The sequence below is a fragment of the Capra hircus genome, chromosome 19 (genome assembly GCF_001704415.2).
Source record: "Capra hircus breed San Clemente chromosome 19, ASM170441v1, whole genome shotgun sequence".
Lineage (NCBI taxonomy): Eukaryota > Metazoa > Chordata > Mammalia > Artiodactyla > Bovidae > Capra > Capra hircus.
Window position 1 is genome coordinate 51,621,287 of NC_030826.1, and position 17,837 is coordinate 51,639,123.

The 17,837-nt window shown below is 52.5% G+C and overlaps 1 protein-coding gene across 1 annotated transcript; it reads right to left on the minus strand.

Moving 5' to 3' along the window:
- Positions 23–17,788, minus strand: SLC26A11 (solute carrier family 26 member 11). The gene is made up of 17 exons (XM_018063635.1): positions 17,697–17,788; positions 16,363–16,586; positions 15,621–15,813; positions 15,138–15,223; positions 13,106–13,185; positions 11,920–12,062; positions 9,369–9,544; positions 8,853–8,925; positions 6,568–6,618; positions 5,453–5,513; positions 4,069–4,124; positions 3,745–3,885; positions 3,056–3,183; positions 2,621–2,720; positions 2,034–2,167; positions 1,625–1,697; positions 23–863 (listed from the first exon to the last, which is right to left on the minus strand). The coding sequence occupies exons 2-17, from the start codon at positions 16,582–16,584 to the stop codon at positions 772–774; spliced, it is 1,809 nt and encodes a 602-aa protein (XP_017919124.1). The 5' UTR covers positions 16,585–16,586; positions 17,697–17,788; the 3' UTR covers positions 23–771.

Genomic DNA, 17,837 nt, shown 5'->3' on the forward strand with positions numbered 1-17,837 from the left:
TAAGATACCACGGAGCCATTGATCATCATGTCTTCTCTATTTATTATCACAACGAATAATTCACAGCAATGACCGCATGAAAATGTGGGTCACAGAGCACCACGGATGAAATGATCCCATTTACATGACTGTAAACACACATCCACATGCTAAGTACACACATGTACGTGTACAGTGGAGGTCGGAGGTCAGGAGCTATCGCCAAAGTGGATGGGGGAGGGAAAGATTTCTGGTAGTTTTTACAATAAGCATGTGTGGATTTTACAAAAACACCAAAGCTATCAGTTTTTTTAATTTAGAAAACACAACAAAGTTACTCATAGACACTTTTAAGTCTTTTGGCAAACCTTGGTTTTCCTCTCAACAACAGCACAGCCGCCGCCATCAAGAAGGGAACCCACCTGAGAGATGCCCGCCCTCCCCGTTTCCCCCGAAATCCAGGAAGGCGCTGGGGCGAGAAGAGGGCCGTCTCCTAGACCACGCTGAAATCCCTACCCTTTCCTTTCTCACCTGGTCTGCCATTCTAGAAGGCTCTCTCCTAACCACTCTTTTAAAAAAAGAGTTCACATACAGGGAAGAGCAGGGGGGTACCTTTTCGGTCACCTCAGAGGAAGGGGTGAGTCCCACCTGTGGACTCCACACCATTGCCTCCCCCTCCTCCGGGTCACCTGCTCAGGTTTCTCAGATCCATCTGCAAGGCGGCATCCGGCATCACAGTGACAAGAACCTTCCGGGAGACCCTCTGATGTCGGGCACCCCTTGGCAGCCCACTCAGGCCTTCAGCAGGGCAATCTTGTGTTCCGGAACAGAGTCTTCGCTGCCATTGTAGGGCTGGGTCCCTGGTTCTTGCTTCAGGTATTTCTCTGCAGAAAACACAAGGTTTTCAAACACTAAAAAAGCGAAGTGAGGATGGGTCAGTTCAGGGAATGGGATTAAAGGCTGGCATTTTGGGGGACCTTGAGTGCAGAGAGTTAAGGTCTCTGGGCTGGTGCCCCCAGCCCTGGGCTGGTTTCACCTAAGTCTCCATCATCATCCTCACCACTCTCGGTGCCATGATAATCCTCCCTATTGCCGGGTGGGTTCCTTGGCATGGCTGGGCCCAACCTGCTTATCCAGCTCCTGCGGATCAGCTTCTGGCTGCTTCTAGCAGCAACATGGATGGATCTCACAGATATCAGGTTGAGCTAAGGAAGCTAGACACAGAATCCTTCTGATCCCACTACACGAAGTTCTAGGACAGGCTACGCTGACTGATGGTAGAAGAAATCAGAGCAGCACTTACTCCCAGTGGCAGTCAGGGGAATGAGGGAAATTTCTGGAATGGAGATGATCTCCACCCTAACTGGACACCCACCACACTCATCTGTCAGGACTCAAACTCACACTTAGCATCTGTGCATTTCACTGTTTGTGAACTATGCCTCACATACAATCGTAAAAGATAAAACCCCAGAGCAGAAAGGCCCCCCAATAGCCTGCCCACTGTCTCACCCTTGTCAGAGTGCGCCTCACTCTCAAACTCCAGCCCTGACCCCCATCTCCCAGGGTTGCAGTCCTGTTGTCCTGGCCCCCAAGGCATGGGCAGTTGGGCTGCTGCGGCTCTATGCTGACTGGCTGCGCTCACCTGCTTCTTCCAGGGTGCAGAAGTACAGGACTCCCTTCAGGTCAGCAGACAGCAGGACACGGAGGACAGGGACCTGCGGGGCAGATAAGTGCTGACTCTAGGTGGGAGCGCTGCCGCCCCAGCACACCGCGCCACGGGCTGCCTCACAGCTCCGTGAGAGGGCCGTGTCTTAAGGGAATCCTCTCTGGGGGACAACAAGACGAGTGCTCTGCAAGCACAGGTTATGACGGAAGTGCGAGCAGAGCTCTGCAGCCTGAGGCCACGAGACAGGAGACCAGCTGCCTTCCTCACTGTGTGTCGCTGGGCAAGTCACTCAGCTTCTTTGAGCCTCGGTAGCCTCATCTTGACACGGGGAAGGTGACAACACAGCCCTCACCAGGCTACTTCCAGAGCAGGTGCCAACACTCACCTGCAGGCCGATGAGGGCAAGGGTGGCACCCCGCTTGTGGAAGTCCTCCAGGAGTTCCCCAAGCCCCAGCACCACCGTGTAGTCGATGCTGCAGATGTGGGTGCAGTCCAAGGCCACGGAGCGCGGCGGGGATGCTGGGGGGAGAGGAGAGGTCACACTGGGTGCAGGCCACCACAGGAGGCCCTGGCCAGGGGCCTGGGGCCATGCGAGGCCATCAGGAGCACCTCCCCAGTGTGAATGGGAAAGGGAAAGGACAAGGACCCGAGCCATTAGCTATTTGGTGACAGCAGCAACTGTTTCCTTCACTGGGCAGACAAACAAGCCCCTTTCTCCCCTAAATATCAACTCCCAGAAGCAATGTGCCCTTAGGGACACATGGTGGGGACCTGCCACCCTTAATGCATGCAGACAGCGGGGGTGGGGGTTTCACTGGACACAACTCTGAAATGCGAGAGCCCCTGGACCCAAGGGCAGGCAAGCTCCTTCCTGACAGTCGAGGGCAGGATCTGGGGTTCAGCAGGAGCCAGGCTGGGTGCAGAGAAGGTGGTGGGGAGCTGGGGATGACCACAGCCCATGTGGCCACGTACTTTCCAGAGCCCGGCTCAGCAATGCCTCTCGGAGGGTCTCAATTGCAGGGAAGTGCAGGCCACTCGCCGGCTGCAGGACTAGCATTGGACCCTCTGACACCTGGGGACAGCAGGGGAAAGCCAGTGAGCCCCAGAGGCCAATTCAACAGGGCAGCTCTGCCAGGCTTAGGGTGGATGCAGAGTGCAGAGCTGGTGGGAGCCCTCACCCATGGCCCCACCCACAGCCCCATGCACCACAGGAGAATAGCATGCGGTTAATGCAGGAAGGTCACACCATCCACCAGGTGAAAGGTCACTTGGCAGTACCTCAGGCTACAACCACGCCGAGAGCCAAAGTGTAAGACAGTGGGATCAAGGGGTACACCCCATGGCATACTTCACCCCACTGGGCCCCCTGAGGCCGGTGGGGCCCCCTCAGGGAGGCAGATGGGCTACCTGTATTTTGGGTCTGGCCACGGAGTGCAGGAGAATCAGCACAGACACCAGGGCGCCTGCCAGGATGCCGTACTGGACTTCCCAGAAGCAGAGCAGGAACGTCACACAGAGGGGCAACAGGTCCAGCCCTGAGAGAGAGGGTCTGGCTGAGGGGGGGACCCTCCTCAGCGAGCTCAGCTCCTAGCTACCTGAGCCCTCCGACAAGGACGCCTCATGTTTGGCTTTCATGTAACGAGCAAAGGTGTCTTGGACCCCATGCAGCCCCCAGGGGACCGCCCCCCCCCCGCCCCGCCCAGGGACTTGGGGACTGATGCTGCTGACAGGCCATGCCAGCTCAAGGGTGTCAGAGGCAGGAAGTCCCTCCCTGTCTGGCCGACCTGGCCCCCGGCCCCTGGAACGAGGCCACAGTGGGCACTTCTCAGGGGACCAAGGATAAAGGGATGCAGAAGTCACGTAAATCCCTCAACTCCTTTGAGAAACTAAATGGAGTAAAAACTTGTTATAGTAAATGAACTGCAGGTTCAGGGGACCTGGAGCTGCAATGATGGTGGAGAAGGGAGGCTGTGACGTGGACCCTGCTGGTCACCCCAAAGACCCCGCCTTGCCCCAGCTGGGCTGCTATGGGCAGCGGCCGACAACAGGGCAGGATCATTGATAAACCGCAGGGCCGACAGATAGGAGACACATACTCTTCACTCGCCAGAGTGTCCTCACGATCTTGGTGTCAAACAGGGGGACCACAGCCATGATAATGACGGCAGCCAGGGCAGACTTGGGGATATAGTAGAAGAGCGAGGTCAGGTAGTCCAGCGACAGCAGCACCAGAGCTCCTGTGGGGGTGTGGGGGTGCCGTGACCTTGTGGCCCTGCCGCCCCGACTCCCACCCAGCAAGGAGCCCCTCTGGGGCACAGAGCTGGGCGCCACCCGCACCCCGGGCTCCTTCCTCTCCTTTCCTCCCATCTCACTGTCATGGACACGGGAGAACACAGTGTGTGTGCTTGAGGGGTGCTCACCCGTCATCAGGCCCCCCGCTGGGGTGCACACTCCCGACTGGGCATTCACAGCCGTCCTGGAAGGTGAGAGAAACCCATTAGTGGCTGTCAGTTGGACCGGGAGAGCAGCGGAGGTCCACACAGCTATGGCTAGTCTCCAGGAATGGGGGCTCCCATGGTGGGAGGGGTGGGGGTGGGGGAAACGGGAGCCCTCAGCAATGTCATCACCTAGTGGAGAGACTTAAGACACTGGCGCACTGGGTCCTCTCACCAAGGGGGACTCCTGGGCCTTCTCAACCCCAAATAACAGATCAGCATGTCTGAGACAGGCCTAGTTATAAATCCAGATGTCCAACACTGTAATTGTGCTAGATATCAGGGGACACAAAATACAACCTTAACTAAACAGGTTTGCAACCCAGTTATGCCGACAAGAGCATATAAAAAATTAACTTGAAAACTGGTTAGAGGTTTTACTTCACGAATGCTAGTATAGCACCCACCAAGTGACCAGAGATTTTCTTTAAACTCCCTAAATAATTTTCTGAGGCAGACAGGCCTGTCATGACTCTACAGACAGAGAGGTTGAGAAGTGGGAGGTCGGGCCACACGCCCTGCACCCCCTCAACATGGTGCTTTGGGGTGTCAGGAAGGTTTAGTGCTCAGATTGGGTTGGGTTGGGTTCCAGGACTTGGCCTGAGGGCTGGGCACTGATGCCTCCTCTTCTCTTTCCAGCCATGGGCCTCCCTCCCACCCTGCCCTCCTGCTTTTGGGGGGTCCGTACGGTGACCCCACCTGACAGTCTGCCCCTTCTTCAGGCAGAGCTGCAGTCTTTCCCGCCCCCGCTATCTTTCAGGAGTTAACTCGAGCAACAAGATGCCAGGAACATTTCCATGCATGGGCATCTTTTTAATGTTAAACTGCACTGTGTGAGCATGCTCAGTCACTTCAGTCGTGCCGACCCTTTGCGACCCTATGGACTGTAGCCCACGAGGCTTCTCTGTCCGTGGGATTCTCCAGGCAAGGAATACTGGAGTGGGCTGCCATGCCCTCCTTCAGGAGGTCTTCCAGACCCGGGATTGAACCCACGTCTCTTATGTCTCCTGCACTGCCAGGAAGGTTCTTTACCCCAGCTGTCACCTGGGAGGCCCACAACACTGTGTACTGTTGTAAAAGAAAACCAGTCAAAGAGGTGGGAAGCAGATGGAGCGGCCCCGTCCTGCGTCTGCGTGAACTCTGTCAGAGCTGACCGAGGGGGAGAAGACGGATAGGGAGAACCATGATAACGGCCTCAGGACGTGGGAAGGACCCCGCAGGGGAGCCGGTTCTTCAAGTCAGAAGAAGACCTTTTGTCCCAGGCTGGGACCTCTCTGGAGACACAGAGAGGGAGCATGTGGTCACTCACCGTCCAAAGCTGCCTGTGACCGGGTAGGAGGAGAAGAGGGAGCCCAGGATGTTGGTTAAGCCTAGGGAGAAAACAGAAGGAAAAGGTTCTTGCAGGGGAAGGACCATGAAACTGAGCAGAAAAGGAGATGTAAAGGAAGGACACAGAAACCAAACAAACAGAAGACAGGAGGGGAGAGGCTCTTCACAGGGGGGCACCTTGTATCGGGTCATCCCTCCCTCTAGGAAGGACAAAACAAACCAGGATCTCTGCCAGTGTGCTGAGGTTGCCTCCAGCGATGGAGCAGTTCTGACCCTGGCCTTGCCTATGTGAGTTAGATATGCCTTTTCCTGTGTATAACAGAACAAAGAATCCCATTGCCCAGAGGTGGGGCGGTGGCTGAATAGGGCAAGTGCGCACAGGCCCAAAGTGCCCAGTCCTTCTGGGGTCCCTCATGGTCTGAATTCCTTCGAAGCCACACTCCTTTCCTGAGATGACTAGCCAAAATGAAGCCTTTGATTAATCTGTACTGGACACACCCATGCCTGGAGCCTGGCTGGGAACCCAGAATGGAGTTAATCAGACCACATTCATCACCACTGGACTGTCAGCAGCCCTTCAGTCAGCGGCCTTCACAAAGATGACCACAGTCTCCTTGGTTCCGCAAAACCCACAGCCAGTCCGTAGGTTCAAGGCCTGCTCTCAAGACAGCGCAGATGACACTCATGATACAGACCTCCAGTCAGGAAGCCTGGGGCCAACTTGAGTCCTAACTCATCCACAGGGTGGGGCAAAGGCAGCCAAGATCCTGTAGGATCAGCAGGCTCACCTGAGATCTTACCTGGCCACATTCCTGAGCCACCTGATCCTCGCCCTGGAAAGCCCCTACCCCAGCCCAAGAGGAACATTCCAGGTGTTTCTCGACCCAGAACAGGCCACAGCCCTCAGGGTCAGGTACACAGCAGGTGCTTAACGAGCCTCAGTCAGATTGGACACCAGATGTCAGTACCCTACTCCTAGCGATTAAACTGAGCCACCTGAGATGGGTCTAGGGCCCCACTTGGGCCAGCTGTGCACCCTGCGTGTCAGCACCACCACCACCCAGACCCCCAGAGCACCCACTGCTTGAGTCTTACCGATGGCCAGCAGCTCCTGGTTGGAGTTAATTCGGTAATTATTTTGAGACGCTAAAGAGAATGGACAAAACATTGTTACTAGATATATATCATCGGGAAACTGCTTGTGAAATGATAGAACAGGATACCAGTTTCTCCTTATAGCACTGTATTTCATAAATATAAGGTATAAACACAGATAAAATATATCCGTATATGCAAAGGTATATGTGTCTCTGTGTGTTTACAAAAAAAAAAAAAAACAAAAGAGAGTAGAGAGACATAGAGTGAAATGTTACCAGCAGTTAACTGGGGTAGTGAGGGAAATTATAAGTGATTCATCTTTTCTTTATCAATTTCTGAACTTCCAATATTTTGTGCAACATATATTGCTTTTATAAGGGAAGGATGTTTTAAACAAAAAGCTCTCTGGTTATAGGTTACAATGACTAGAGAGTTTCAGATGAGGCCTAGAGAGATGAGCAGGAAGATTTAGGAGGAAACCATGGAGGAGCATGAATCTTAAGACAGCAGTTGGCAAACTTTCGGTAAAGTGCCAGACCATCAGTACTTCAGTTCTGTTTTAACATTTACTTATTTGGCAACATCAGGTCTTAGTTGTGGCACATGGGATCTTCTGTTGCAGTCCACAGAATCTCTAGTTGCAGAGTGTGGGTTTAGTTACCCTGTGGCATGTGGGATCTTAGTTCCCCACCCAGGGATCGAACTCATGTCCCCTGTATTGCAAGGCGGATTTTTAACCACTGGGCCACCAGCGAAGTCCTCAATACTTTACTTTTTTTTTCTTTTTTTTAATCAAAAGCATTTTTTAATGCTCTAAGTTTTGAGGATCACATCCTCTGTCACACTGCTCTGCTCCCCACTATAACACAAAGTAGCCACACACCATGAAACAACTGAGCAAGAGACCACCTTAAAATAAAACCTTATTTGTGAACTCAAATAGGAATTTCATATACTTTTCAAGTGTCCCCAAATCCTAATCTTCTTTAGATATTTTTTCAAACATTTAAAACACAAAAGCCATTCTTAGGTAATGGGCAGCCGGCCATGGTTTACTAAGCCTTGATTTAAAAGTGCAACAAGCTTCGCAAATGAGCACAGAAGTCAGTGGACTTGAAAAGAAAACAGAGAGTTTTCTAAGTAATAAACAAGATGAGTAACAGCTGTCACATGCAGATTCTAAGATACGCCCCTCCAAATTAAAAAAAAAAAAGGATCAGAAAAATTAAACAAGAAAGATGTGAGCTGAACAGGTTGCAAACTGAAATGCAGTGTGGTCTTTTGCGATTGTTGGTGTTTGCAAAGGAAAATCCCTTAGAATGAACTGCTTTAGAGTCTCCTTGCAATGGTCTAAGGATCCAGATGCTGGAACTTCAGGGAAAGAAACAGAATCCTGGCACAACCTGGGCTGAGCAGTAAACACAGTTTAGGTAGTCATAATAACAAATATGTCATATATTTGAATTTTAACCTTTAGAGTCAGATTAGATCCAAACAAAGACTTAACCCTGTTACAGAACAGAAAGAGCACGTCATCCTCATGGACAACACAGAGCACAAGTCCAAGGACCTAAGACAGACGCGGGGACACGTGAAGGGTTTGGCAGCCCCAGCTCAGGCAGAGGGAATCAGTATTGAGCGGCGAACACATAAGTAGATTAACATTTCCCAGCCTCTGAGAGGGTGAGGAGGGGACAGACCAGCTGTGTTCAGACACCTGGAAAGGGTACCTTGTTAAATTTTTAGGAATTTTGCTAACAGGTTGTCAAATACAGCCATTATTACCAATTAAATGAAAACTTTCAATTAAATCAATTACATTAAAAACAAAGATAATACTTAAAATGTGTCCGTTCTTAATGTACTTTACTACCTTTCATTATGACCAATGAAATTACTTAGCTGTATGTATACAATGGATAGTGGCTATTTCATATCTCATCACAAGACCTGAATGTTCAGACTCCACATTCAGCTTGAAATTAGCTGGCAGCGGAAGGGTGTACACCACACACAGAAAGTTTCAACTGGCAAAGGCTCAATGCAGGAGCTTTTATGTCCAGAGAGGGGACTGTCAAATATTTTCAGCTACTGGAAGAGGTTTTTCATTGACAATCCATTTTCACTAATTTTTTTCAAAAAACATGAACATGTGCTACTCGGATAAAAATTCAAAGTTTTAAAAATCAGAGCAGATAAAAGCAAGCAGGAGAGCAGGCAAGCAAGGCAGGCTGAGCTCCGGGTTGAGGTGCCAGGGAGGGCGTGGGTGGTGAGCATCTTACCAAAGGATTTGGCCACTGCGATGCTCTCCAGGAGACCCATCAGGGGTACCACGACCAGCCCGGCCCCCATTCCCTGAGAGAGGAGAGAGGGGTGGTGAGTGACCCTCCGGGGAAGGACAGAACAGGTCTGACCAGGCAGTGACCCGATAAGGCAAGCACTGGCTTGTCTATGTCTGACGGAAGCAAACATAACTCTAGCGGCAGGGCTGTGAGCTCACACTGCAAGGAGCAAGACACAGAGCAGAACACAACAAATTCCTGCTCTGCCAGCGTCCATGATGGCAGAAACACCCCTGGGCTCAAGGCGGAAAAAATACCCGTGGTGTCCCTTGAGGCTGTGACTAATCAGGAATTCATTCACACCTGTCTCTGTACCAGAGATGCACCTTCCTGAGGACGCAGCAGTCCGAGCTGAGGTCAGAGCTGCCCGTCACTAAGCTGATGCATCAGGAGATAGAACCAGGGCCAGGGGCACTGCAGCCTTGGCCAAACTGGCCGGGTTCTGTCTCTACCCACCTGTACCATCTCGGTGAAGGAGATTGTCCCATTGGCAGTGGTCACTGAGAAGGGAGGGATGTGGGCATCAGGGAGTCCCTCAGGTGTCTTCCCAGTTAGAACAAAAGGCTGGTATCCGGTCACCTGGAAGGAGTATGCGACCAAGGCAGCAAAGGAGACCACCAGGGCGTTGCGAGCTAGGATAGACGGTGAGAATGAAGGACATTAGCAGGATAAGGAGGGTCATCTCCAGAGAAAATTATAATCCTACTTATGTATGTACATACAAAATCTGTTCTCTGATAATAACGGAGTTACATTAGAAATCAGTAGCAAAATACTAATTAGAAAATCACCAAATATTTGGAAACTAACTCCTAAAAGGCTCCTGGTTCAAAGGAGAAATGAAATAACCCACTCTTAAATAATCCACAATTCAAAGGAGATGCCAAAATGGAAATTAGAAAGCATTTAGAACTAAATGAAAGTGAAACTATAACCTATCAAAATTGCAGGCTGCAGCCAAACCAGTGCTGAACAGGGAAATTTATTATCCTGAACACTATCAGAGAAGAAGGCAGGACTCAAAGACCTCAGCTTCTGTCTTAAGATTTTGAAAAGGAAAGGTAAACTTAAGATCAGCCAATGCAAGGAAATAATAAATATCAGAGCAGAATCAATGAACTAGACGAAAGAACGGAGAGATCAATGTTGAGAGAAGAGAGAGAATCGAAAGTTCCGTGAGATAAATAAAACCAATAAACTTCTAGGTCAGTTGATAAGGAAAAAGGGCAAGTGACCTGGGAGCAAGTCCTCACTCTGCCTCATCCTTCCTACGTGACCTTGAGAAGTCTTATTTGGTTTGTCTGTTTTATCTTTCAGAGCCTTACTTCCCTCACTGGCAAAACAGGGAAAATAATATCCTATCCTCAAGGCTGTGATGAGAATCAAAAGAAGTGATGTTTGTGAAGTGCTTCCTGAGTCTGCATTTCCAACAAGTTTCCAAGCTGCTCCGAGCCCACATTTTGTAAAACTTTTGGACAACAGAACCTGTTTTCATTATCTTATAGATGACTATACTAAAGTGCATAAAATTTTGAAAACAACTCATGCAAGTACCAAGTGGCTAAGCTAGGACTTGAAGCCAGGAGTTTTTCTTTTTTTCTTAAACAGCTTTTTTTTTTTTTTTAAGTTACCTGTTGATGGCTGGAGGAATACAGCCACACCCTGCAGCATGCAAGGTCATAGTTGCCGGATTAGGAACCGTACCTGTGCGCCCTGCAGTTTCCACTGAATCACCAGATAAGTCCCCAGGAATTTCCACTATAAACCCAGTGCTCTTCCACCCTCCCCATCTGGAGTGCTAAACATTTAACCATGGCCTTCAGGCTGCAGAATAGGGTCTGGTGAGTGACTCTAGGGACCAAGAACCAGCTGGAGAATCTGGAATTGACTCAAGGGCTAAGAATCTAGCCACCCCTTCTCACATGTGGCTGGATTTCATGGCTGCCAAGGAGTAGGTCCAAGTGGGGTGATTTCTATTCCCCTCAGCTCTGGGAAGGCCCACTGATATCAGCACTTCTTGCTTTGCTATACTTGCCATTCTATCTCGGTGTTACCTACTGGTAGCTCAGTGGAGAGATTTCTATTGACATCCCACTCCCATCCCTCACCCCCCTACCCACAGATGGCCCTTCAACCAGCCAATCGTCTCGTGAACTCTCCTCATCTGGCAGCCTTTCATCTCAGCCTTTCTTTATAGATCCTCTGGTTGATTCCAGGCCCAAAGGAAAAGCTTTACCCTCTGAGGTGAAAAGTGAAAATCACTCAGTCGTGTCTCTTTGTGACCCCATGGACTGTACAGTCCATGGAATTCTCCAGGCCAGAATACTGGAGTGGGTAGCCTTTCCCTTCTCCAGGGAATCTTCCCAACCCAGGGATCGAACTCAGGTCTCCCACATTGCAGGCAGATTCTTTCCAGATGAGCCACAAGAGAAGCCTAAGAATACTGCAGTGGGTAGCCTATCTCTTTTCCAGCAGATCTTCCTGACCCAGGAATCAAACCGGGGTCTCCTGTACTGCAGGTGGATTCTTTACCAACTGGGCTATTAGGAAAGCCCTTACCCTCTGCAACTGCAGAGGGATCAGTTTGTCTCAGTGGAACTAGTTTTCTCCCCCAGAGACCTGCCAGGGTTTCTGAGCCTTCACACTGCTGTTTTCAGTCAGATCATTCTTTGCCACAAGCGACTATACATTGCAGGATGTTTAGCGATGTCCCTGCTCTCCACCCATCACATGCCAGAAACAGCTTTGCCCCACAGGGCTAACCAAAAATGTCTCTGGACATTGGCAAAAGTCCCACAGGTGGGGGGCAGGGGCATGATGTACAAAGTCATTCCTGGCTGAGAACTTCTGCTGCTAAAGCAGTTTCCAGGCTGGCTGCATATCCGAACCACCTAGTGAGTGACGTGAGATCTCAAGAGGTGGGATTCCAGTTCCTGGGGTGACTACATGAGTCCAGATTATATAAGACAGCTGTGGAAGTGCTCCCTCGGCCGGAAGCCGTCCTCACCTGTGGTGGCAGTCCAAACCAGCCCATGGCTGAGCCGCACTCCGGTGGGCATCTCGGGATGGACAGGAGGCACGTGGTCCCGCATCAGCTTCAGCACCAGCAGCAGCACCATGCAGACCAACCCCAGCACTGCATCGCCCACCCTGCAGACAGACATTGGTCACCGCCCAACCCCACCGACAGCGCTGGCCTTCTGGCCTTTGGCTGCCGGAATGTTTTCTCTCTTGAATGCTCTTTTTGCGTTTTCCTAAGAAATCTGTGTCCCTATTCCACGTCAAATCTTTATTCAAAACTTAGTAGGTATGCAGGCCCTAGGGGTTGAGGGCCAGATCACAGTGGGAGGTGCACTACCACTCACAGTTTCAGTTTGTAGCCCTCTGGGCTACAAATGCCTCGCTGGTTCCAGAAGACTCACTTCTGACCCGGCCATCTCCACTTCCACTGCCCTCTGTGACCCCCACCAGCTATATCCTATGGGCCGGGAACCTCAGCAGCAGATGGGAAGAAGACGAGGGTCACAGGGTTTCTCCCCGATTCCCTCCAAGTAGCGCCCCCTACAGCTCCCTCCAGGTCATTTCTTCCTCTTGCCTCTCCAGTCAGAGAGAGGTCCTGACCTGTGGCCAAGAGCATCTCCTATTTGTTCCTTTAACTCACTGGCCCTCTGGGAGATGCAGCTCCATCTGAGGGAGGCGCTTGCTGAGGGAACGGCCTCTACCTGCCGTCCACCCTGTGGGCACCTGCGTATCTGCTGGCCTCAGCCTCTTCCTGCCCTACGTCCTCCTCTTGGCTGAACTATGAATTCTTTAAGTGACAGACTGCGTGCCCTTCCCTTTTGTGGTCTCTTCTTACTTCGACCATCTGAGAAAGCCCCGCATGGGGTCATGCTGATCGGGACACTGGACTGACTGGAGCAGAGCTTCTCAAGCTTCAATCAATATGCTGGCCAATCACCTGGGGCTCTTGTCAACCTGATCAGTTCAGCAGGTCTGGGCCGGCCAGAGTGTGTATATCTTACCAGCTGCCAGGTGATGCCAATGGTCTGCACATGGGGCCCCTGTTTAAGCAGCAGGGCCCCAGAGGAGTGGAATAAATGCCACCTGGGAGTGGAAATGGGGAGGGGACGGGGAGGGGGTGTACAAGGAAGAGCTTCCTAATACAGGGGGGAGAAACTCAGCCGCCCGGGTACCTGGTCTCTCCGATGTTGTGGAAAGTGTAATACACTTGCAGGAAAAACTGCCTGGGGATGTGCTGCAGTCCCAGCAGATTCTGTTCAAACAGAGACTGTGGTTAGACAACCTTCTGCAACATAAACCCTGAGGCCTCTCCCTTGCAGCATGGTAATACCGTTCTAAAACTGGAGTCCCCTACCCCCAAGTGCCCTTCCTGAGGGAAAACACTTGCTGGCTCTACCAGGCTTATCTAAGTCCATTCCCAAAGCCCCCCACGGGCAGATGAAAGTTATCCCTCCCCAAGGGAGAGGGGATGCAGAGGGCATGTCACAATGTTCACGTGTTTCAGGGCTTTGCAAATTATTTTCCTGTCCTAGGAAAATCAGCATAGGCGACCTCAAGCCAAGGAAACTGGTTCAACAAGTGCCCTGGTTAAGAGTCCAGGGTCCGGAATCCTGGGGCCCCAACCCGCCAGCGCAGACCCGGCTGCCTGAGCCGGCGGCCTCGTCCATCACCTAGCGGCCCGCCCACCACAGCACAGGCCCTGCCACCATTGGCCCGAGACCGCGTCCGTCACTCGGAGGCCTGCCCGCCGGGCACCGCCCCCTACCGGAAGGAAAAATCTGCGCAGGCAGGCAGAACTGCGCGGGTGGCGCCGCAGGGCCCCCACCGAATTAGCAGTCCTCGTCAGGGAGAAGGGGCGCCGCTCTGTGCTTTAGTTCTTTATCTGGCTGGGATCAGAAGGGGCAGTCGAAGCCAGACTCCCAGGGTGGTCAGTCTCCAAGGACCCCAAAACCCGCTGTGCACACAGCCATTTAAGGGGAAGGACACTGAGGAGGATAGACACAGAGAGGGGTCTCTGTCCTGGGCAGGGGACTCCTGTTTGGGCAGGTCAAGAGGAACCCCACCCCACCCAGCCTAAAGGCTCTCAGAGGGCTGTCATGACGTAGTCAAGGTTTTGAAGACAGGGCCTAGGGTTGTCGAATAGGAATGCGTAAAGCAGCTACCCTCTCACTGTGTTATGAAAAAAAGAACATTCTTGACTCTAAAAATGAAGGATAATGTTTCCAGAATAAAGGACACAGCATCCCACGAAACAGCATTTGCCAAGCTTACCCTGACATATGTGTGTACATAATCTATTCTTTGAATTTACCCACATTGTTCTAGGCTGTTTCCTCCCCTATAAATGGAGATAATGATAAGCTTACCTCCCAGAGGACTCGTGAGAACTAAATGCAGGGTGCATTCAGTCCCACACCCAAATGGGTCAGCTACCCTAGTCTCTCTCACATGTACCCCTCTGGGGCTTTGTGTTCTCACTTTCTTACTTGGCCTCCATCCTTGAAGACTGTCACCGGCCAGGCTGAAGCGGAGCCTGACTGTGGGAATCACACCATGGAGAGCCTGGTGTGTGCACGTGTCTGTTGCCCTGAATCTCTACAATTCAGCTCAGTTTCATTCTGCTCAGCACAGCTTGGGACAGCCACATTGGAAACAAAACAGTCCCTGCCCTCCAGGCACTCAGAACCCAGTGGAAGGAGAACAAATGATATCCTCAGATGAGCAATGATTACTGATTCTAATACTTGCCACAGACATTTAAATGGAAACATAAAGGAACATGATAGTTGAAAACACTGAATGAGAAGTTGGGGGTGGGGAGACATAAAAATGAAATCACCTAGCTAAATTAGCCTGGGGGAGCAATCTGCTTGTCAAAATTTTGGCAGTATGCTTGTGACCTGTGAAGACCTGCTGGCTGAGTGTGTATTTGAGGCTGCAGAACTCTGTGAGGTGAACCAAGCACTTAGGCATGAAAACTCTGACAAGTGTGGGGCTGCCATTACTGGTTCCCCAAATTACCTGTGGTAGAACTTGGCCATCATTCAAGATCTCCCCCAAAGGACGGTTTTATTAATGGAGACTCGGTCAGCACCACAGGCTCTGGACCCTCAAAGAGCAGGAGTTTGACAGGCCCACACGTATCAGGACACGGCCTCAGTCCTGTTAGCCGGTAGGTGCCCCAGGGCCAACTAGTGTGCCTACCTTGATCTGCCCGAAGCCGATGATGATGGCAGCAGCCGAGGTGAAACCTTTAATGACGGGACAGGAGATGAAGTCCAGCAGGAGCCCTGCACAGCCAAGAGGGAACACGACGCTGGTCCCAGCCCTACTGGCTCAGCGTGGGCTGGGAGAGGTGAGGGCTGGACTGGAGCTAAAGACTAGTGGAGGGCATGCCCTGTTGGGGCTGGTTTGGAGAGCAAGGGAGACTATGGACTGAGCCCCTGGGCACTTCTCCAAGTGTCCTGGCTGAGCATAATAGGGAAGGGCTGAGAGTCATCCTTCCTTAGACACACACACACACACACAGAGACACACAGACACACACAGACACACAGACACACAGACACACACACACACACACGGATAGCCCTTGAAATACAAAGAAGGAACTGCAGAAGGCATGGCATCCCCAGGAGGAGAACTGTAGCCCCCCACCCTCATGGCAGGAAAGCCTGAGAATCTTACCTAAGCGCAGGAACCCCATGCCTAACTGGATGCAGCCCGACAGAAAAGCCAGCAGCACAGCGTACGCAGGCTCGTGGAAGGTGTAGAAGGAGACCAGGAGGGACATGATGGCCGTCGGGCCCAGAGTCACATCTCGGGAGGTGCCCAGAAAGAAATATACGAAGCACCCCATGAAGGCAGAGTAGAGGCCGTACTGTTGGGCAGAGAGAGCAATGAATACCCAGGAGGCTCATGGCACACCCTGATGGGTCCCTGGCGTAGCTGACTGAGCAGAGGAATCTGTGTTGTCTGTTGTGTATTCTGGGCACAGCAGTGTATACAGGCAGGGCAAAATGCTTACCCTCTGTTACCCAAGGTTGTGGACCTACAGTGATTAGGGGCCTCTTTTCTACCCACACCCACATGGGGCCTAGTGTTCTTATGTCTGAGTCCGAGAGTCTGAGAAAAGGTTCTTAAAGCCAGGGTGAGTCATCTCACTGGCCCCATCAGGCCATCCAGAACTAGCTTGGTGCCTGTGTGTGACAACTGTGACAAGAATGGTTACAGGGGCATGTGTCTGCCCAAAGGCCATCACATGCTCTAGGTTATAAAATAAGGCTTTGTTGGATTGGAGTCCAGGGTGCCCCCTTGTCTGGAGGGGATACTATGCATTTCTACTCTGCTCCTGGACAAGCAGTAAGGTCTGGAGTGGGGTCAGGCTGAGAGGAAAGGAGGTGGGGGGCAGCAGGGGCAGCCATCTCACCTGGGGAGGGAGTCCAGCCACCTCGGCATAGGCCAGCGCCTGGGGAATGACTGTGAGCCCGACTGAGATCCCAGCGATGAAGTCCATCTTCAGGGCGTACCAGGTGTAGTCAGGCAGCCAGCCCAGGAAAGGCAGCCACTTCTGCATGGTCTCAGTGGACCAGCAGCAGGACATAGGGGCAAAGCCCTTGGGTGGTTTCATAGGAGACATAGGAGGCGACATGTCTGGAGCGGGGGTAGGACACAGACCAGCAATCAGTGTCTGGGCTTCAGAAAACCCAGCAATAAGGGGGGAGGGGGTTGCCCAGAGACATCAAGAGATGCGTCATTGGTTTACTCCCACGTAGGGGGGTGGAGCCAGACAGGTTAAATCTCCCCCACACCTTGCAGATCTGAGACAGGAAACTAACACCTTAGGTAGAGGAGCCCCCAAACGAAGGCGCAGTGCCTACTCCTCACCGACTGCTGTCCCTGAACCCCACCTGCCCAGACCCTAGGTGCCTTCCCTTCTGCCATCAACTATGGCCCAGGGGGGAAAAAAAAGATTTCTCAATGAGAAGCCTAAATACTAATGAAACTCAAGGTTTCACTTTCCAGGAAAATTTATTTCCTTTTTTATTTCCCCCTCTCTCTGGAAATTTAACGGGGAGCAGTGCAGAGAAAAGCACGTCCACGGTGACAGCCATAGCTGTCCGGCGAGTGGGAGGGTGACTGGACGTGCGAGCGTCCTGAGATTTTCCAAGTGCGCACCATGGAAGGCTCCACCCACTACGGCAGACTGCGGCGCTGTAGTGGGGGGGCTCCCATCCCAAGGCTGCGCCTCACCCCAACCCCCACCTGTGGCGTTTCATCTTTAGTGGCGCCCTAGGTATTCTAGTCGGTTCTGAACGAACGTCAGCGGGTCCCCCACTAATTCGGGTCGCGCATTCTCTGGCGCCCCTGGAGCACAAAGCCCGTCCTGGCGCCCCTGACGCAAAGCCCGTCTCAGCACACCCCCTACTCCCGGTCTCCGCGAGGATGTTACGGACACAACCTGCCTCCCACCCCCAAAGCCTCTTGCCCCGGACGCTGGGGTCTAAGGCGTGGGGATTCCACGCCGGCTGACCGTCTGTGGCCTGCTAGCCCCAGCAAGACGGAGGGTGTAGGGGACCTGGTGGGGATGAAGTGGGTAGGGATGAAGTGGGTGGGAGAGGGGTCCCCGCGGGAGGCGCCCGCACTCTCGGACCCCACTTCTCCCCCCGACTCGGCAGCCCACCAGCGATCTCGGCCGGTACCCGGGCGGCTCGCTCACCCGGTCCCGGTCCCAGGCCCCGCCGCCGTCCGCCGCGCACTCACCGGACGCCACTGCTCCGGATCTCCCGTTGTCTCTGCAGCTCCGGGTTTCCCGTCGTCTCCGCAGCGGGTCTGCAGAAACCGGAGAGGGAGGGGGAGCGGGGGCGGGGGCGGGGCCTGGGCGGGCCTGGTGTACACGTGACC

Coding starts and splice junctions, on each gene's coding strand:
- SLC26A11 (XM_018063635.1), bottom strand. CDS start 16,584: ATGTCGCCTCCTATGTCTCCTATGAAACCACCCAAGGGCTTTGCCCCT. Junction 13,186..15,137: donor TCGGCTTCGGGCAGATCAAG/GTAGGCACACTA, acceptor CTGTTTGAACAG/AATCTGCTGGGACTGCAGCA. Junction 8,926..9,368: donor CCTTCACCGAGATGGTACAG/GTGGGTAGAGAC, acceptor CTCCTCTCTCAG/GGAATGGGGGCCGGGCTGGT.